The sequence below is a fragment of the Nipponia nippon genome, unplaced genomic scaffold (genome assembly GCF_047370975.1).
Source record: "Nipponia nippon isolate SJK-2023a ecotype South Korea unplaced genomic scaffold, ASM4737097v1 scaffold_9, whole genome shotgun sequence".
NCBI classification, from domain to species: domain Eukaryota; kingdom Metazoa; phylum Chordata; class Aves; order Pelecaniformes; family Threskiornithidae; genus Nipponia; species Nipponia nippon.
In genome coordinates this window covers 5,102,851-5,122,898 of record NW_028262413.1, presented here as the reverse complement: position 1 = coordinate 5,122,898, position 20,048 = coordinate 5,102,851, and the positions used below count along the sequence as shown (strand labels likewise).

At 48.9% G+C, this 20,048-nt stretch overlaps 1 protein-coding gene across 3 annotated transcripts in view; it reads right to left on the bottom strand.

Moving 5' to 3' along the window:
- The window catches only part of MTMR14 (myotubularin related protein 14), a 33,514-nt gene that overhangs the window by 8,951 nt on the left and 4,515 nt on the right, over positions 1-20,048 (bottom strand). For 2 of the 3 annotated variants that reach the window (XM_087743480.1, XM_087743482.1), the window contains exons 3-17: positions 18,866-18,974; positions 17,750-17,825; positions 16,954-17,014; positions 16,269-16,391; positions 15,662-15,735; positions 13,078-13,148; positions 12,415-12,489; positions 9,911-9,977; positions 8,828-8,913; positions 8,454-8,530; positions 8,162-8,198; positions 6,620-6,690; positions 5,937-5,986; positions 5,578-5,716; positions 2,646-2,822 (exon numbers count right to left, since the gene is read on the bottom strand). In XM_087743480.1, the coding sequence (XP_087599606.1) occupies positions 2,646-2,822; positions 5,578-5,716; positions 5,937-5,986; positions 6,620-6,690; positions 8,162-8,198; positions 8,454-8,530; positions 8,828-8,913; positions 9,911-9,977; positions 12,415-12,489; positions 13,078-13,148; positions 15,662-15,735; positions 16,269-16,391; positions 16,954-17,014; positions 17,750-17,825; positions 18,866-18,974 (1,293 nt within the window). The remainder of the gene's footprint in view (positions 1-2,645; positions 2,823-5,577; positions 5,717-5,936; positions 5,987-6,619; positions 6,691-8,161; positions 8,199-8,453; positions 8,531-8,827; positions 8,914-9,910; positions 9,978-12,414; positions 12,490-13,077; positions 13,149-15,661; positions 15,736-16,268; positions 16,392-16,953; positions 17,015-17,749; positions 17,826-18,865; positions 18,975-20,048) is intronic. The other variant, XM_087743481.1, reaches the window with a different exon arrangement.

Here is a 20,048-nt window from a genome sequence, read left to right as displayed (position 1 = left end):
TGATCAGTCTCTGTGCTCCAGCCTTTCCATCCTAGTCCCACCATTTTTCAGGGGGTGAAGGGACAGAATTTATCTCTTCCTTCCATCACAGATACGCTCCTCCTCCATCCAAAATGGGACTCTTCCTTCAGGATGGAAAATGGTAGCTGAAGGTACTGTGATATCCATTACCTGCATGGAGCTCACCGGACAAATTCAGGCTTAACATTGTCCAAGCAGGGAGACCAAAGCCAAGTGGTGTGACATAATCCCTCTCTCTGGAGAAAACATACCGTGTTCAGGCCCCAAAAAGTGCAAGCCATGTCAGCGTCTGACAAGGCAACACATTGCTCAAGTCCTTAGCTAGCAGAGCTGTTAGCAGTGTTACCCCAGGGCAGGCAGGCAGGCAGGGCACGATCTGACTGATCTGGCAACGGACCAGGAGGCAAAGGAGCATGAATGTGCCAGAAGACTTGGTTTGAAAGGGAAGCTCAGTTCAGCTGTTGCCTTGACAATTCCACCCACTCCCTGCAGGGTCTCCAGGCTTATTTCCTCCAGCCTGCACACCGAGAGGAGCAGGGCAAATCCAGGTGACCCCAGAGACGGAGAGCACACGGGTGTACAGTCTCCACCCAGCACGAGTGTAGCAGGCAAACCATCTTTGCATGCAGCTGATTTCACCGCTTTGGCTTCACAACTGATTCCCTTCTCCTGTCCCCTTGGTTCCAGGCCGTTCAAGGGGTTTGCTCCCCTTTTATCCCCTATTCCACCGCCATGTACTTTTTTCTAGCCCAGCCCTTCACACTGCCTCGTTCCCAAAAGTTAACAGGGATTGGGAGCGGACTGGTGCAACCTTGCTGCGTTGAAGGGTTATAAAGGCTTTGCGCCATGGTAGAAGCTATCATAAAGGTCAGAAAAATGTTTATGGTGAAATTCACAGAACATTTACCTCTTACAATGACAGAATACTGCAACTCCTTCTCAGGGATATTTCATAGAATCACAGAATCGTTTAGGTTGGAAAAGACCCTTAAGATCATCGAGTCCAACCGTTAACCTATCACTACCAAGTCCGCCACTAAACTGTGTCCCTAAAATTTATTGGGCATAGGGAGAAGCCACCCCCAGGGACCCTGGCCTGGAAGTCACAAGCTTCCCCACCATGCTCGCCGGCTGCCTCAAGCCCTGGGGCGCCAGTTCTGAACACCTGACACCAATAGGCACTAACCACCCAAAACCTTATGGATACCTCATCCAGACACAGCCAAACGAAAGATAATTGCTGGTTTTTTGGAACGCAAATCCCAGGGACTGTGTGCTCAGTCCCTTCCCGTGGTGCTCTTCTGCCTACTCTGTTTCTCTTCTTTGCTCTCGCAGAGCGGAGTCCAGCTGAAGCATTATAAACTGCTTCTTCCACAGCGTTGCTGCAAGCTTGTTACCAGTCCAGCGCTGAACAGCCTCTCAAGTCTTGGGAACGGCATGAGACCACACACAGGAACTGCGGCATTCCTGTCATGAACAAAAGCAGCCCCCCCCCAAGACAAGCTGCTTTCTCTCCTGTATTTTCTTCTCTTCTTGCGAGATTTGTTTCATCTTACAGAGAACGTAGAGGTGGGCACCAGCAAGAACTCAAAAACATCCTATTGATCTCTTTCCCCAGGGAGAACAGTTAGCATCATTTATGAAAACTGTCAGACCGTGATTTTTCTCCAGAATCAAGGAACTCGGTCAGAAAGTCTTATAAATTTTCAATGCTTTACTTGTTTGTCATTTTATTTTCCATATGATGAGAAAGTACTAAAATTTGGCTGGTGGCTGTTTCTGAAGGGAATCACTAGAAAAAGACTCATCGGAAAACCTGCAGAGACTACACAAGTGTTTGATGCTGTTAACAGCGACCTCTTATCTAAGAGCCTCTTTATCCCCTGTCAGCCTAAACACATGGTGTTTGCTCCACAGGCTCTGTTCTTTCTTCCCTAGCCTCGCTCACCGCTCTGCTCTGCCCTACCACAGCATCAGACTCCAGAAGGGTGCCAGAATATCCTTTGTTATGGCATGAGATTAGGCTCAGGTCCAGGGTCCCCTTTCCCCGGTCGCCCAGCGGGAACACACAGCCTTCCGGGTGAAATGCTTTGTGCCGGCACAGCGCTCGTGGCTTGCTCCCAGCAGATTTTGCCTCTGCTTGCCACCAGCACCCAGAGTTTTTCCACCCTGCAGTGTCAGGAAGGTCAGCAGGTGGAAAGGGGGACAGGATAGATGCAAAGTGAGGTCTGCTTGGTTTGAAAGGCTTCCTCCCCCACACAACACAGCCGTTTCAAACCCCTGTGGATGCATTTGACAGAGAAGGGGCTGTGAGCTCCAAGCATGCAGGATGCAGAGATGCCAGAGCTCGTGGAGTTGAGGCATGCATCGAGGACAGGCAGAACAGACACCTAGCTCCTATTGGCACAGTTCCTCACTCCTCTAAATGGGATGAGGCAGGAGTCTCTGCATTTAATGGCCAGCATTTCACACAAGGTCAGGCTGGAGAGGAACAGGCCTCCTGAGGCTCATTTGTAGATATAAACACGTGCTCCAGGGTTCTCAGAGCCACACAAGTGCAGCCCTGCACTCCCTTTACCAGACACTCATTTTGCTGAGAAATGCTCTACTCTGTTCCATCTCACCTGGATCTGGGCACTTCCAGTGGGCTGCTTCCAATCCTCAGGAAGTTATCAGAATGGGTTGATGAGGAGGAGCTGGAGGACTTGACTTCGACCATCCCTGCGGAAGGCAGCCTGTCTTCAGACTGCTGTGACCTGCTCCAGAGCACGGCCTGCGGTGACGATGCACAACTCTTCCTCCTGTGGGATGGAGGACTTGGGTGAGAAAGCTGGCTTTCCCACATGCTCCAACTAGGAAGCCTTTCCACAATGGGCTGGATTTTACCCCAGCAGCTACAAGCTCTCACTCCCACCGAACCTGCCCTCCTCCCTTCCAAAGAACCACGAGTCACGGGTAACCGCGCAGTGACAGGGGCACACTGAGCTCAACCCATCTTAGCCCGTTCCTTTATAGATCACCATCCACGTGACCTGGAAATCAGAGACAGGAGAATGCATCAGCCCACACACATGCAGCGATTGCTTTGTTTAGTCTAGCTGTAAAAAAATGCTTCAAGCAAGGGGCCTCCCAGCAGGGAAAGACCATTTCAATCTGCTCTGACTCTACAGAGTGCTTCAGCCAAGGAGCTCAGCCCAGGTGGGCATTTGTGCGCACTGACGAGGGCGACAGGGACACACCACCAGTGTTATTTTCCCTTTTAGTGATTCCTTTCAGGCACCGCTGACCACGCTTCGGACCATCTGCTCAGAGCTGACAGTCACTCCAGATGTAGGTGCATTTCAGTCCTCTCCCTGTCTGTGCTGACAGCCTGGAACTGCTCTGGCTTCTTTTTTAGCCAGCACATTCAGACTTGGGCACGATTCACTGTCCGTTGCTGCATCAGGCCTTAGTTCACAGTACCACCTGGCTACATACCAAACAGGCACACATATTTGGGACTAATTCATGCCACTGTTGCTCTATGCTCAAAGAAAATCGAAAGATTTTCTTTCTTACCTCTGTTTTTTTTCTGGTCTCAAGGATTTTGCCCCTTCCAGAACCACACTGAATTGGACAAAGACCTCCCTATGTACACAAGTAAAAAGGAAAAGTCTAAAGCGAACAAACTCAAGGAGAAAAGATGCTGTTCCTCCTGCAGTCTGGAAGGGCATCTCAGCTTTGATTGAGATCTCAAGCACCGTCAGCAAGTGCAGCTAAAGACAGGCTCATTGTACAGTGGAAAGCATGATATCCTCTCGTCGTTTCTTGAAGTGTGTCCACCCTCAAACATCACACCACAGCCTCTCTTAAGCATTATTCATCTCATGTTATCATAGCTGCCAACATCTCCAAGCGCAGCCTGCAGAAACAGGCTTGTACAGCTAAGAACCAAACGCCTCCCCCTGCAAGGAGACCTCGAGGCCGCCCGTTTTCAGGACAACACAATGAAATACATCCCCTCCTCTCCCCACTCACGCTATGCACAGCCCAGCTCACCCAGCCTGTAGCCAGCCCTACCTTTTCTCCAGACTACACAGCCACGACAGCCTGCAGCAAGACACCCGTGACCAGTCCCCTCGCTAAGCACTCATGGCAAGGCTCGCAACCTTCCCTTCCCCAAGTTCATGCCCACGGCATGGGCCCAAACCACCCCCATGGCAGCAGCTAGCTCCACCACAGCCTGATGCCTTCAACAGGCATGAAAGCAAACCAGAGTTAGAAAACACATCACAAAATCAAGCCCTGATAGACGCAGGTGCAGCCAGATCTCTTCCAGCATGCTCTGGCCACTTCACATCTTGTGAAAATCATGTATAGGCTTTGTGCTGCAGGATCTAATCGGCATGTCCTGAGCACTCAGAGCAATGCAAATGTTTCCACTTTACCACCTTGCAACCAGGCAAGTGAAAAGTTGTTCTCTACTCGCTGCAGTCACTTTGCTGTGGATAGGTAGACTCTGTGTGTTAAAAACAACTCTGCACTGCTCACTTGGCAAACGCGGTTTGGGAGTCCCTATCTCCATTTTGCGATTCTGCAGGAAGATTCTCTCTTCTCCTCTTCAGCATTTTATAAAATTGAATCACAGTGTGCTTTAGAAAGGCTGCTGCCACTAGCGTGGCTGCAGGCTCCGTCCCAGAGGACTTCCAACTGCCTCCAGCACAACCCAGATTTAATTTAAAATAATTGCAATATAAAATAGCATCTTCACATGTGCTGAGGGAGAGAAGAGAAAAATTAAACTGAGAGGGGCAACCCTACAGGAAGGTTCTGAAATCCCCAAACAGCACCAGAAACTCCACAAGCAAGCGCAACACCCATCCCAGAGCAGCAGAGTCGCCAGACACCTTCCCCAGTCCCCGCTTGCAGACAGCCACCCACATCCCCAGGCGAGTCCTATGTGACCCTCTGTCAATTGGGAGCACTGAGAATTTAAAGTTCTCCCCCAGCAGTATCTCTAAGCAGCACTGCAGGCAGCAACCTGCTTTCAGCTCACACACCTCGTGCTGTTAGAGGGGATTCTTGGTCACCCAGCCCACCCACCACTAACTGCAGACACTACCCTGTATAATCTCTTCCGCAAACTGATTAAGCTTCATTTTAGGGCAGCTAAACTGTCTCCACTTTTCCCTGGGGAGGCTGCTGCCAAATGTCATTTTTCTGATAGTTTGGAACCATCTTTTAAAAGTAATGAAATCCTTTCTGGATGAAGTTTAACAGTGAAACCGGTGAAAACGAAACAAAGCTGCTTTACTCTCATCAGGGGACAAACTTCACGAGCATCCCCGCAGAAGCCTGACAGTCTTTAACATGGGGTGGTCTCCAATTTTTTGGTGCAGACGTTCTGTAGCACAAGTTGCAGCAAAGCCTCTGACAGCTGAATTCCTCCCTCCGCTGTAAGGAACCCATGCCACAGAGAGCAGACCTGGAGGGCGAGGGACTTCGGAAATAGCTTTTCTACTGAGCTCAGAGCCTGCCCCTTTTGTTCTGCAGCCCACTGAGTGGTTATCTCCTCACCATGCTGCTTGAGCCTGTGCTCCTGCTGGCATCAGCTCCACTGCTTCATAGGTGAAGCTCCCCGCTGCTCCAGGGGAGCTTTCCATCCCCAGGGAGAAGTCACTGCTCAGACTTGTGGTGCTGCCCCGGTCTCTCTGCTCTAGAGAAAAGAAAACAGAGCTACCTGAAGACCAGCCTGGTCTCACTCACTTTCTCTCCCTTTAAGCAATACAATTCCCACGTGCCCTGGGACTGCATTCTTGCGAGGCCCCAAGGGAAGCATACCCATTTGTAGTCACCTTGATGCTGGGAACCCAAGCCCCCAAGCAATCAACCATTACCAGCACCCAGGGGTGCTGATGCTTGGCAGCAGCACTCACTGAGCATGCAGATCTCTTCCAGGGTGAAGCCAGGTGGCAAACTCTTCCTTCTGGGGAAGGAAAGACAAAGTTACCTCAGCCATGCTTCAGGGCTGCGTGGAGGCTGGCCAGAGCCAGATCTCTGTAGCACACAGTGGATCAGAGCAGCGGGGAGTTAGCTGTGCAGGGGCAGAGGGGAGGGGATGGGGCCGGTGTGCAGTATCCGACTCTCCTAACAGCCCCAGCCCACACACCCTGTGCTTTGAGAGGGTGGCAACAGGCTGCAGGCAGACATGTGCTTATTCAGAGCCTCCAGGGTGGGCTTTGTTTCTTTCTGCCCCTCCTGAAAGAGGAAGGGGTTAACGTTTAGCAGTCTGTTAAAAACCAGCCACCCCGCTCCCCTCAGCAGTGCCTGATGGAGCTTGCTGCGCAGCTTGCTCGAGCCAGAGCACACATCTCTGGGTGCGTCCGTGCTAAAGCAGCCACGGACAGTCATTAAGCAGAGAGCACATTTCAGCATGGGCAGTTTTTCAGAGCACAACGTGGCACCTCACAAGCCTCGGCCCCATTTTGCAGCCTTCAGAGTGCAGAATAAATTAAGGAAAACTGGGCCAGGACACCAGGGCTTCCATCTCCCCAAAGGAACAGCACTAACAAGCTCCCTGGCTCTGCAGCCCATGCAGCAGCAGGCACAGGCTCCTTACCTCTGCGACTTCACAGCAGAGAACTCCTCAGAGGTGATGTGCTTCAGAAAATTGAAGCAGAAAAAGAAAATCTGAGCAAAGGGAGAGAGAAGAGCGGTTCAGGAATGAACCCGAGGCTCTGTGCAGCCTCTTATCTTGATGGGGAGGTGCTGGCAGGAAGGAGATAGCAAGAAATCTGCAGCTGCCAGCCTCCAACGGGCTGCCACCATCCCATCCCGGGCCTTCTCTTACATGTTAAACTGACCCTCTGTTCCCTGCCACGGAGAGGCCCAGAAAGGAAGGCGTACGACAAGTCTCCTTATCAATGCCTTGCACACATGCTGCAAGCACACGGCAGGTACTTATGCCATCAGTGCAGAATGGAAGAGAGATGGCCCCCGGCAGCTGCTTATACACCCAGGTAAGCAGCAAACCCAGCAGAACTAGCAGGGTTAGAGCCACATGCTCCACCTCGGCACCACAGCTGTATCACACCTGGAAGCATGCGGTACCTGCAGCGTCTCTGGTCCCAAGCTCATGCCCAGCCACGCACCAGTCTGCTCTGCGGCCTTCACCCTGCTGTGCCTCTGCCACCCCATCTACCTGCGCAGAGCTGAGCCCTTCTCCTGCAGTGGGGAGCAGGGAGTGCTAGAGGCAGCCATCCCCTCTCCTGTTGCAGCTACCGACTCCACCCTTGGCCACACAAGCACCGGAGCAGAGCAGAGCTGCCAGGCTCCAGCCAGCAGAGCTCTGGGAAATAAATGAATGGGAGGAACGATACTAACACAGGGGTCCTGGACCTCTGAAAGATGATAAATAGGCCAGGGTCCTGGCTCTGCTGTTCAGAGGCAGGGGATTCCCTAGTGAGGTGAGAGTCTGAGGAGCAGGGGATTAGCAACAGGGTTAGACATACTCCCCACCTCTTGATTTCTATCCAAAAATGATATTGCACTGTACCACAACGATAGTTAGAGTGATCATTGTTTGCTGTTAAGCAGCGAAAGATTTGAAAAGAATTTAGTTCCACTAATCTTAACTGCCTCCCAGACCCATCTGTGCACCCACAGATACACCCCGCCAAATACACACGCTGGAACTAGCACAAGCTGCTCCATGAGCCCGCGATGACATGCAAACCACGTGCAGCTGCAGCACCCAGGCAGGAGGGCTGGCACTCAGGACAGGCACACAAGACTATACGGCTTTATTTCCAAGCTCTCAGGAATCGCACGCCTTAAGCATCCCTTCTCATTGCTGAGCCGAATAGCAAGTCCTAGCACCCTTTCACCAGGGGCCTGAACACCAATGGCACAGCAGGGGAACGGGCAGGACTGACACCCACCAACCAAACTGTAGCCTGAGAGAAAAGCATTCCCACACCTTCTGCATCAGGAATTGACGGGGCAAGGCTCCTACCTCATATTTCCAGCACCTGAACAATTTTTTTAGAGCCCAGCTAGACCACTGATATTACTAGAAGACCACAGCGAATGCTGCTACCGTAAACAAGTACCCTGAGAAGAAAAAGCAGTGCTCAGCCACTGCTCCAGACCAGACACTCACCTCTTCTCCTTTACTGAGTCGATCGACTAACATGTGCCTGGAAAGAGAGCAAGGGAAGCTCAGTCACACACTGGAAGCCAGAATCAGCAGAAAAGCACAAGCTATCAAGAATGGCCAGATGCCTGAGCCTCCAGGTAAAAAAAAAAAAAGACATCAGCCCCTCTTGTCACAGCTCATTGGGAGCTGCCCCAATATCCCCCTTTGGTTGTGAGCAAACACCAAAGATGACCCCCTGAAGGCTTCTCCCCTGCTGCACAGGGATGCATATGCAAGTAAAACTTAGTGTGCCTACCCAAAGAGAAACCAGTCATAGGCCACTGTCAGGTAGAGAATCTCAGACGGCTCCAGGGATGCGTGGATCAGCCCATCCTGCAAAGCAAATGAGAACAGCCTTCAGGCAGCAGCCCTGGGGATCGGGACTTAGGAATTCGTGATCTACTGAAAACTGTCATGGCGATCCAAGATGACCAGCTTGCTCTACCTGCCTGTGATACTGCGTCTGGCGGCAGGACAGCATGTGGGGCTCCACATCAAAGCCAATCCACACCCTCTCTGAAGCCAAGGTAGTCAAAAGGAACATTAACTGCTCCACCACCACTTCCTGGTGCCACAGTCACCCTCCAAGCAATCACCCCCAGAAGCAGAGCAGGTCAGCCAGGTACTCACAGCCCATAAGGAGAGGCGCAATAAGGAGATGAAGAGAGGAGTTCGATCCCAGCCGGATATACAGTGCACCAGGAGCCCGCTGTCATCTGTTCCAGGCAAGGGTAGGAAGGAGAAGGAAAAAAAAAAAAAGGATGTTGCAACAAGAGCAATGACTTTATGGCAAATCTCTAGAGACAAGCTACCCTCCGTCCCCACAGCCCAGGCTCAAGAGCAGAGCTCAGCCACCAAGCCAGAACATTTTGTCTTGAATACAGCAGCCAATAAATTGCTCGGAGTGTCCTGGGTTGTCAGCAGCCCCAGCCGATGTGCTGTCCTTGTCCTGACAGCTGCTCAGGTAATGAAGTCACCAGGTATGAACATCACTTTGCTACCCAGAACATATACTTACCCAGCTGCAACCCACTATCACAACCTATCCCCACATCAGAGAGAAACCTGCTCCAACTAAACACTTTTTCAGTCTCACCAACCTTCCTACCGATACACGTTGAGCAGAGGCACACACAGGGCGCAACTCCTATGCTCTCCAGAAAATTCGCAGTGTGCCCCAACACAACTACTGCAGGACAGTTTATAGCTGGCGGAGCCAGCCACGGCTCCATCTATCCAACATCTATCCAACAGTACAAAGTCACAGTGCTCAGAGGGAACAGGATGCCAACATAAAGCAATACACCCCCTTCAAGGAGTTGGGGTGGCTGTGATGACAGAGGGTGAAAGGGGCTCTTAAATAGGCACATAATGAGACCCTGGGTTGGGGGCACAAAACACAGATGTCCAGTAAAATAAGAGCAAGAGTTGACAAGCAGAGGAACAAATGTTTCTTCTCTTCAGCTTTAAAAACAGTAAAACTTCAGGTAAAGTGTTCAGATATCCCTCCACTCTTGGGAAGAGAGGGTCTTCAGGGGATCAGCAAGTCCCTCTCTAAGAGGGGAGCTGAAGCCCTGAGATGCTAGGACCATCACCCTGTTTTGAAGGGAGAGAAGTGAAGCTCTATAAAGAGTGGCACTAATACCATCAGCTGTTCTTCTGGAGACAGTGACTGCTCCAGTGAGACCGCTGGGAGCAAGGAGTTTGCCTTACCATCGCTATTGATGATAGAGATCAGCAGCTTCAGGTAGTTCTGTGTCTGTTGTACAAGGTCCCAGCTCTGCAGAAAAAGAAATGTTGATGGTAAGGGTCTGCCCCCAGCAAACGGCTGCTCTGCAGTTCAGAGCCCACCATGCTCTTGGCTTCTCTATCCAGAACAAGAACAAAGCAGAAATAACCCTGTGACCGTTCCTCAGAGTGACAGACTCTCTTGGTGCTCTAATCAATCCCCCCATCCTCTACAAAAGGCGCTCTGGGACAAGAGACCAGGCGGGGGGCGGCGGGAATAAAAGGCCATCTTTCCTGTCTGCCTGGCTGGCACAGAACCTGCTTGCCTGCAGCACCAAAGCTCCAAGCAGACCATGCTCAGAGAGACTAACATGAGACAGCAAACGCCTGCGGAGCGCTGACCCAGTTCTGCAGCCCCCTGCATGCGTGCACTTTACCAAATGGCTCAGCAGTCACGTTACAGCTGTGTACGTGAGGCAAGTAGCAGGATGGGGTGAGCAGGCCAAGGTCAGCAGCCCATTCCCACAACCCAAGCACTTTGCTCAAAACTCTCTGGCCCTTGCACATAGCCCCAGTAGGCTGCCTGCAGAGGGCTGGCCCACTCCCAGCTGCTCCAGACAGGCACTGGACTTCTGCAGTAACGCCCAAGTAGCAGCAGCACCACAGAAGGGCTCTGAACTCAGAGACCACCAGCACTACAAGAGATGCAGGTAAAAAACATCAGAACAAGCTCAAGCAGGCCACTCTCGACCACCGTGTCGTGAGAAGATGCAGGGAATTTCAGCGGTCTAATCAGAGACAGAACTAGAAAATAGGATAGCACTGGCAAGAAAAAGCCAAGGACGGGGACACGTTTCATTTTGACAGTGTTAGTGGTATAGGTGACATCTGACCACCAGCAATAGAACACTTGCTGTGTGCTTGCATGCGTGTGCATGTGCGTGTAACCACACTTAAGACTACTGTCAGACAAAGAACATACTGCTCTGCCGTGAAGCCTGCACAGCAACAAAAGAGTAGGGAAATGGGGAACACACTCAGCCTAGGGCAGAAAAATGCATACTTCCAAAGTCTTTTATCTGCCCAATTCAACCCAATCTTGTGCTTACGCCAGAAGGAATCATCTCATCATCCAGTCTGATCTCTCTATACCACAAACCAGAAAGTTGCATTCAGTTGCCCCAAAGACAGCCTGAAGCTTGCACTTGGCAACATCTCTGTCCAGAAAAGCACCTCAACTAGGGGTGACAGTTCATCACTCCTTTAGCAGCATGTTTCAACAGATCATCCTCAAAAATAACATGCAAGACTGCTTTTCCTTATTTGAAGGTCTGGTTTCAGACTGCAGATATTGCTTCTTGTGCAGCTTTTCTTCCCCAAATTGAAGAGCGCTTTAGAATTAGTATTTTCTCCCTGCAAATGTACTTACACATTAATCAAGTCAACCCTCCGTCACTTTTGTGATTAGCTAAACAGACTGAGAACTTCAGCTTTAAGTGAAGCACCTCCTCCAGTCCTCAGATCATTTCTGCATCTATTTATTAAACCCTCTTCAATTATTAATATCCTTTTTAAAATACTGGCTGCTCAGTATTCTAGTGAACAAGTTTCTAGCCATAAACAAGCTGTGGTCACTTCAGTTCTGCTTCAACACTGCAAGCTACTTTTCCGTGATTCTGCTTATGCTGGCACTTAAACATTACTTACAGCACTGACTGACAAACACTGGCCCAGCACGGGGAGCTCTGCGAGTTCTGTGGCGCTTCCAGCCACAGAACACAGGAGCGTGACACGCTCCAGCACAGTCAATCATCACAAAACCTGGGGGGATTGGCAGGTCCACTGATGTGTGAAATAGAGCACACGAATCAGCAGTATAAGGCGATGCCCCCTGCTATGAACAGACAAAGGTAAACCTTGAAGCTTGGGAAAACACAAGAGTTCGATTATCATTTGCGATCCTGTCACGGTAATAAGGAACGGAGACATGCTACGGTCAATTATGATTTTCTCCTCTCCGCTCATAGGACAGGTACCTTGCACACCCATGAAGAAGGTGCCTAATCACTTGGCTACTGCTCACAGAAGGGAAGGCTGATGTCTCTCAAGACTCTCCACAGCCAAGGAAGTCTGCCTGCGGCAGGCACATGCCTAGCTAACATTGGGAACCAGTAAAGCCGCTTTCCCTTTGCTGGCATGTCCCTTGCCTTTGTTACCGACATATCTCCCTAATGGATTGCAAGCTTTATGCAAGGTACAGAAAAAGATTTGACGTTACAGTCAGCTGCCTCAGGACACACCAAGCCAGGAAGCTTTTGGGTAGAGGATTTCCACCGCTATTCCGAACAATCAAGTCTGCAGCCCCACTCCCACTGGGATGGTATGAAGTGAGCCAGATTACTGCAACAGGAGCAAGCCAGACTTCAAATCTTTACTGATCCTTCCTGACTGAATCTCTGATCTCTCACAGAGACGCCTGCTTTGCTCACCTGGTACTCGCTCCAATCAATATTCAGAGATTGGGTCAGAGAGACTGGGATACTTAATGGAGCATCTACGTAATCCTGAAAAAAAACCAAACACAATTGGTCAGAGAAAAGCCATGACTTGAAGGCAGCGAGTTCCAGAAAAAACAAAACAACAAATGCCAAACGGTGCATCTAGAAGAAAGTGCTTCAGCAAAGCATCTCTGAATGCAAAAACCTGCAGTGGTAAGAATTAACTCATAGCCTTTTAGAAGGACTAGTGGGCAAGAGGAGCTTTTCTGTGCTCCCAACGGTGAAAGCCAGGGACAAGGCATGTTAGTTTCTGAATTCCTGTAAGGCTGCTCCACTCAACCATCTCCCTCAGCAGGAGACAGAATACAAAGACAGAACTGAGATATCAATAAGATATCAAATTCAAAAAGAGAAGCAACCTATACCTCCCACGACAGGTCAAGCATCCTGGACTTCAGGATAACGATTCATTTATTTTACATACGAATTTTACAATGAATGAGTAATTTAGTACATTCGCTATCTGCTTTGTTTGTCCTGTTGGTTTCCTCCTTGTGATCAGAAATAAGCACATGACTTACACACCATTGCTCAGGAACTCTGAGGCAAGACTTAAGCCCAGTAAAGCCCGCAGCTTTTGTAACATCCACATACCTGTTTCCAGTTAAATATGAGACCTTCAGCTGTATAATCCCGGTCTTTGTACTCCTTAAAAAATTCACAGCCTGCAAGAAAAAGTAGTAATGCACAACTGTTCAGCTACCTGATATCTAAAAACTGAAGTGCCCTGTGGGACTGGAAGTGCTGGCAGCCCTGGGTTCCAGAGCACCAAACCAATCAAACCTGCTGCCTGCAGGAAGAGAAGAGCAGTAATCATCAGTACAGTGTGCAGCACAGCCTCCCAGCAGCAACAACCCAGGGCACTTGGCAGTAAACACACTCATACAGCAAAGGGCAAACTCCGAACACACAGCAAATGTGGAGTTTGAAGGACTGATTTCATTCTTTCCCAAACAAGAGGTTTCACCAAGGAGCTATGCTTTCCAGGGCCACTGGCTTTTGCACAGATCTAAGGCATCAGCCTGGCACGCTGAGTGAGAAGGAACCAGCAAAAGGAGGTGTTGGCAGAGCCCCCGGGAAAGCCAACTTTCACAGGGCATCTGCTCCAGGCAACAAGAAAGGGCTCTGACAGAGGCAGCTGTGATTTCTCTCACATTTAAGTCTCCTCTTTCAAACATGCGAATTGCCCTATCTGAAGGAAACAGGTACATAACCACTTCCAAGGTTTGCCCCCAAGCTCTCCCCTCCTGAAGTTTGTCCTTCGGCTCTGTTCTTCTCAAACAACTATTTGAAGTCTCTGCAGCAAACTGCAGTCACTTAGTCACAGCTGAGCAGCACCATTAGCACTGCGGCTGCCTGCAGGCTACACGAAACACCTCTCCCAACGTACTGTGTACGCCCCAGCAGCGCCACGGAGCCCACATCACCGAGACACCCCTGTGCCAGGCACTGAACACAGGCAATGATTCCGACCCTGCAAGCCACAAGTAACTCCAATGGTGGGAAAAAAAAAAAATAAAAATATCTTTGTGCAAGGACAGGACTAGCCCTCAAAAACACAGCCAGGAAGCAATCTGTCAGCAGAGATTTAACTCCAATTAAACAACGGCTTAAAGCAAAGAATGGGGGATTATGGTAGTAAATATTGACATCTACAAACACCAACTACCAGTCAAATGGAAAAGAGGGGTTTTCTGCACTGGAGAGCACAAAAAGCTTCTGCAGATACCCCATTTTAACCCAAGTCTTTCACCCTAGACAGTCAAGTCTGGACACTGCCTCGCTCACCTAAGACAACAGGATCTCAGAATAACTTTACAAATTATAAAATAGAAATTCTTTCAATGCAAACCTAGAAACATTAAGAACATATCATGGCATTTGGCCAGTCACTAGAGGGGTTGCTGATCCTTAGATGTGTATGCCTTAGATCTAACAGAATGACAACATTCCCCTCTGGACCAGCACTGCCGAAATCATGCAACATCTGCAGGGAGAGTTTCCAGTTTTACAAGGTTTACCTCTAGCGCGGCAGTGAAGAGCTGCTAAAAGATAGCAGCTGTCCCAGATGGCAGAAGAGGAAGGACCATCACCAAATAGTGCTTACAATATGCAGATCCCCATATAGTAACAACTCTACAGCTTAACTTTATAGAATCGCTTCTTCCTCATTCTTTACAAACCCTGCAGAAGACCCGTGTACCCTCTCTCTCGCGTGGTCTGTTTGATGAGGCATACGGCAGCAACATATACCCGAGCCACACGCTACAGAAACCAGCAACGCTTTTATTTCTGTACACCTCAGCAATCTGCACGGCAAACTCGATATAAATCTTAATGCAGCTTCTCTGAATTGTCACTAATTTCTGTATGAAAGGAAATACACCTTTGGGTATATATATTGTTTTTTTTAATATTTAAGGGCAACAACTAGTAATCAAGGAAAAGTTTGGGTTTGGATCATCCACAACAGTTTCAGTTTTGGGGTTTTCTTCTCCTCTCCCTTTCTTTGTGTGCAAGGGAGAAAGAAGGGTTCTTTCTTGCAGACAGAGCTCAAGCACAGCAGCCTCACATCCAATTCTATCACCGAGCCTGACATCAGCAGGCAGGCAGCAATATTCAGCTCATCTTTAGGAGTGCAGCAAGTGACCCAGCAGTGGTTGCTAGGCACAGGGACTAATATAGCCAGGGAGACGGGCTGGAGTGGTCTGCATCTCAGTCGTACATCGCAGGCTCAGGTTAACAGTTCTGCCTAGCACTGAGCATATCTTACAGTGGTGCTCCGGAATACTAGACTAGAAAATACTCTTAAGAACTGGGGTTTTACATAACACAGAGCAAGATATCATCAAGTCGTAGTTTGGAGTTGTGGGGGTGTCAAAGGCCATCTTAACCCCAGCTCCACCTCTGGGACTTTTTCTCTGTGCTTGAATTAATTAGAACTGCTGAGAAATTATTTTGCCACCTCAAAGAGTGCCTAATGCTGACTCACACCGCCAGAGCATCCAGATTCGTTGCACTGTTCTCAGTTTAAAAGAGCTTCTCTCCAGAGGCAGCATAGGAAACGTTCAGCAAGCCACAGTCATTTCACCATACACACACAGAGAGGTAGTTCCCAGTCCCCAGAAACGGATTGTCACCTGTCCCTTGGGAGTCCCTCTGGACATCAGTCCTGTACCTGGATATGGGATGGAGAGAAGCGTGAAATCAGCATAACGTTGAGCTTTGTCCACCTTCTCAGAAGACGTCACACTGCACAGGACAAGAGGAAAACAGCAGACATTTGTAGAGTATTTTTCACGGAGGTACTGGCACCCAAAAAGCTACCTGTTGCATCTCCCTGCACAATGACCCGACTCAGCAGTGAGCAGGGGCAGAGCTTACTCAACACACCCAAATAAACAGGTATAGCCCAAACCCAATAAAGCTTTCCTCCGAGAGAAATACCAGGAGAAACATCTCCCTCTGTTCCTATACACAAGCAGAGGGCTCCTTTACTTGCCCCTTTCTGAAGGGGTGACTGTCACAGCACCGCAAACTCTACAGAGAAAACCTACTCAGACTGCAGAAGACAGATGAAAGCAGCCGTCTTGCCTGTTGATACAGCTTTCTCTGGCCTAAAACCTTGGGGTTCTCTTTACAGCATCGACTAACTGATCCTGCTGTAGGACTCTTCCAGGGACTGCTCCCAGGTTGCTGAGTGCATGCCCAATAACAATTCATGTGTAAGGGCTACACTAGCTGCAATCCAAAGCCTGCAGAAAAACAAATGAACCCGGACTCACTTCAAGCCAAACTTCACCTTCTTGTTTTCCACCATCAGGTCACAGATATATCGGACAGACAGGTATCGAAGCAGCTTGATGTCGTGCCCTCTGACCTTGTCAAACAGCTGGGAGTCTGCATTTCTGCAAGACAGAACAAGACAAAGCAAGATGAGCATGGAAGACTGACCACGTTGAGTCTGATTCTCTGCACAATACTGCCACAGATCTTCCCTGAATCGCTTCTAGCCATACGCCGCATAGCACGAGCCTTGTCTCCACAGGTCAGAGTCAGACTCCGCAATGAACTGATACGGCAAACTTCATGCTTAGGGTCCCTCTCCACATCTCACTCCATGCTGCAACGAGCACGTAAGATACAGAACAATTTCTCCAGCCTGGAGATGTACTTTTTGATGAAGTAAACACATCTGTGTGGTTCACACACCTTTTTAAATGGCTCTATATATTCCTGTCTCCAGCCCTTCCCTCTAGCAATAGATGAGCAGGTTTCAGTTACACTGGATTCAGCCAGCCATTAGCATTCAAGACTCTTTTTCAAAAGCAAGGAAAGTAAGACTCCGAGCTTGGTGATGGTCTCAAGCCTGTACCCAAAGCCCAGCCTATGAAAGAGCAGAATTGAGTGGCTGAGCCAGTCAGCTTTGGTCCAAACTCTCTTTTCCCCATCCCAGTGATGCATACAAACCTAAGTGCAGAATCTTCCTCCGAAATGTCTTCTGCATCTGCCCAAGCATCGTCAGAACCTCCTGCAAGGAAGGCATTAAGAACTGAAGCTTGTGTAAACCAGCTCAATCCTCAATCTGACAAGACATTCATGCGCCCAAAAACGTCATGGTTTGGCAGCCTCTCTCCACACATAAGTGTCCTCAGTATTTCCCCACATTTCTTCTTCCTGAAAAGCCCGTTTTCTAACGTAGCCCACTCTTCCCTTGTCATGGCAAAGGACCTAGGCAGGTCAAACCCATTCCTGACAGCCAGAAGACACCCCAGTAGTGCTACACACTGCTTTGTTAAGCCAAGCTTCAGCTCCCACGCTACAGACATCCAGTACTCCCCTGAAGAGATTTCCCTAGAGTCCAGTACATCTCATCATTAGCAGGATTTGATTCCCAATGATTAGCCAAACAACAGCAAGTTCTTATCCTCTTTCTTCCATTATTCCCACCCCAGATGTTTGGGAATCAGTACCCTTGATCCTTTGGGCTGCCTCACTTGCCTACATGCTTCCCATAACTCCCTCTTTAGCCTCAAGTTCTTTTGTCACTGCTTCTTATGAGCTATGGCACTCTGTCCTATAGTATGGTGCTCGGAAACGGACACGAGATTTCAGTCTTTGCTCTGTTACGCAGGGCTTGGTACGAGCCGGTCCATGCTAGAGCTCTGCATCGGCTCTCAGGAAGAGCTTGCTCTCGTGTGTAGGTCGCTGTCCCAGCACGGAGCAGCCTTAGCAGGCAGACAGTGACAAACGGCTCCTCACTCACCTGAGAAGATATAGTTGTAGCCAGTGCGCCCATACAGCTCTCCCCAGCCGGCCAGCGTTGCTGATCTGCAAATATGCTGGAGGAAGATGTTGTTATTAACCACACATGCTCCAGGAGTCTTTCCCTTATCAGGTTTCTGGCCTATTTGCTGCCACGTTACCTAGAAATGGTTGGTACCTACAGCTACCGCCTCTCAGCAGTCTCCCCTGCGACCCTGGTCCAGATCGAGTTCTCCAAACACATCAAACTCCCAAGCGCCTTTATCTGGAGCTAGTTTTTAAATCACATTTTCATCTCCAGTTCTCCAATTCACTAATACAGTCAATTCCTGTCAAGTTAGCAATGTCCATGCTCTGTTAATACCCTGCTTGAGCCTTATTTCCACGTTCCTGTGGATAAGATTATGGACGGTCCCAGTACAACTCTGGGCAGTTCACTCCTGCAGAAAGAGGTCAGCAGGTTCAGGCCACGATGGCTTCAGTCAAGCTAGATTAAAGTTGTCACAGGTATGATTTTGCTATTCAAACAGTGTTTCTAAATTGAACTAAGGAAACTGAATTAAGCTACTTAAATTCTAAATGAGACTACTCCTACAGGGCTTCAATACAGTTTAAGTAATCCACATAAAAATGAATCTAATTTCACTTTCTTACAGATCCCCTTGCAGACAAACCCACACATTCGTAAGACCATTTATGCAATCTTGCCTCCCCAGGGAACAGACAAGGGAAACTTCTCTTTAGAGAGAAAAGTTATTCAAAGGGAGCTCACTGCTGGGAAGAGTAAGGGGCAGAAAGTGACAATAGTTATCTTTCCCCTCTCAGAGACCAAATATCTTTGGTCCTTCAGAAGGGATATACATATGGAGAAAATGTTAGCTCTTTGGTGCAACGCTCATGACACGGCCGGGTAAAATAGTCTGAAGTCCCTGCAGATGATTTATGCAGCCTAGACAGCAAATGCTACCTACTACTGCAGGCTGCCTGCTCGTACCTAAGAACAGGTTTTTACAGCATTCGGAAAGGTGACAACCAACTGAAGACGTGGCTGTACAGTTCAAACGGCAGGGAGAAAGGTCATTTTCTAAGTTAAGACAGGTAACCCATGAAGCTTTACCTTTCCCTTGTACAGAATGACTGGGCAAACAAATCGTCCTCTACACCTCGCCATCTTACTTCGGTTGATAAGGTCCTGCAGTTTGCCAACCTGCACAGTGCTCTCAAACCTAGTGGACAGAGATTCGATTCAGTACACAGAGCATCTTCTCGCACGTCTTTCAGCGAAGCTGCTACAGACACCCTGGGCTGTAATCCCCATCCCTTTCGCCTGGAAGCCAGCTCTGAAGTTAGTAAGCAAGAGGACACTTCTTTAAGAATTGCTTCCGCTGCTATACAACGTGTGTGGATGCTTTTCTGTCTCCTTTTCTTTATTTCGAAAGACCAGCTGCACAGTACATGACAGCAAGCGTCTTCAGGAGCTGACAATATGAGTACAGTCAGAATGGTCTGCTACAGACTAACACGTGGATTACTAATGAAGGACTACCAGGGTAAGCCAGTGTCTACAAAAATACATGTTCTGCTTTCCTCCCCACCACCTTTCCATCAAAAAGAAGCTCAGCACTACCATCAGAGTGAATTCAACTCTCAGAGTGATAATTCTGCAAGGAAAAATAAATAAAATGGAGAATCAAAGCTTGAACACTCAATGAACCTTAGTTCTGGTCACTTGAGCATTTGTGTTGCCGGGTAATTAGACAACTGTCTGTAAATCAGCTACTGGGTTGAGCTAGTTAGATTAATGTCAGCTGCATCTGCATAACTAAATTTTGTTTGGTTTTCTGGTTAAAGTTAAAACAGAAATGTATTCCAAGTCGGAGACATTTTGGAAACAAGTAAAAATTGCTGCAATTTGTCCAAGTACCTGTCTACGTTTGATAGGAATCCAAACTGACTTCTGAACTACACAGACCTTCAGGAGGAGCCGTTAATGCAGGGAGGACTAGAGTTTCCAGAAAGAACTGGAGAAGCATCCAGAGCGACATAACAGAAACCAGATGAAGTCTGGACATACAAAACTGCATGGCCGTGCACTTAGAGATGATTAACAAGAATTTCCAGTTAGCCCTTTCCAGTACTGGAGCTCAGCAGAAGAGCCTGGATGAACTGGTTGATCGCTGGGTGCTGATGCATTATCAACATGGTAAGTCTGAAAAAAGGGACAAAAAAGATCACGGGAAACTCTCCCATGGGATGGAGAAGTACCAGCATTACTGTGCAGAGCACAAGACCTCAGCTGA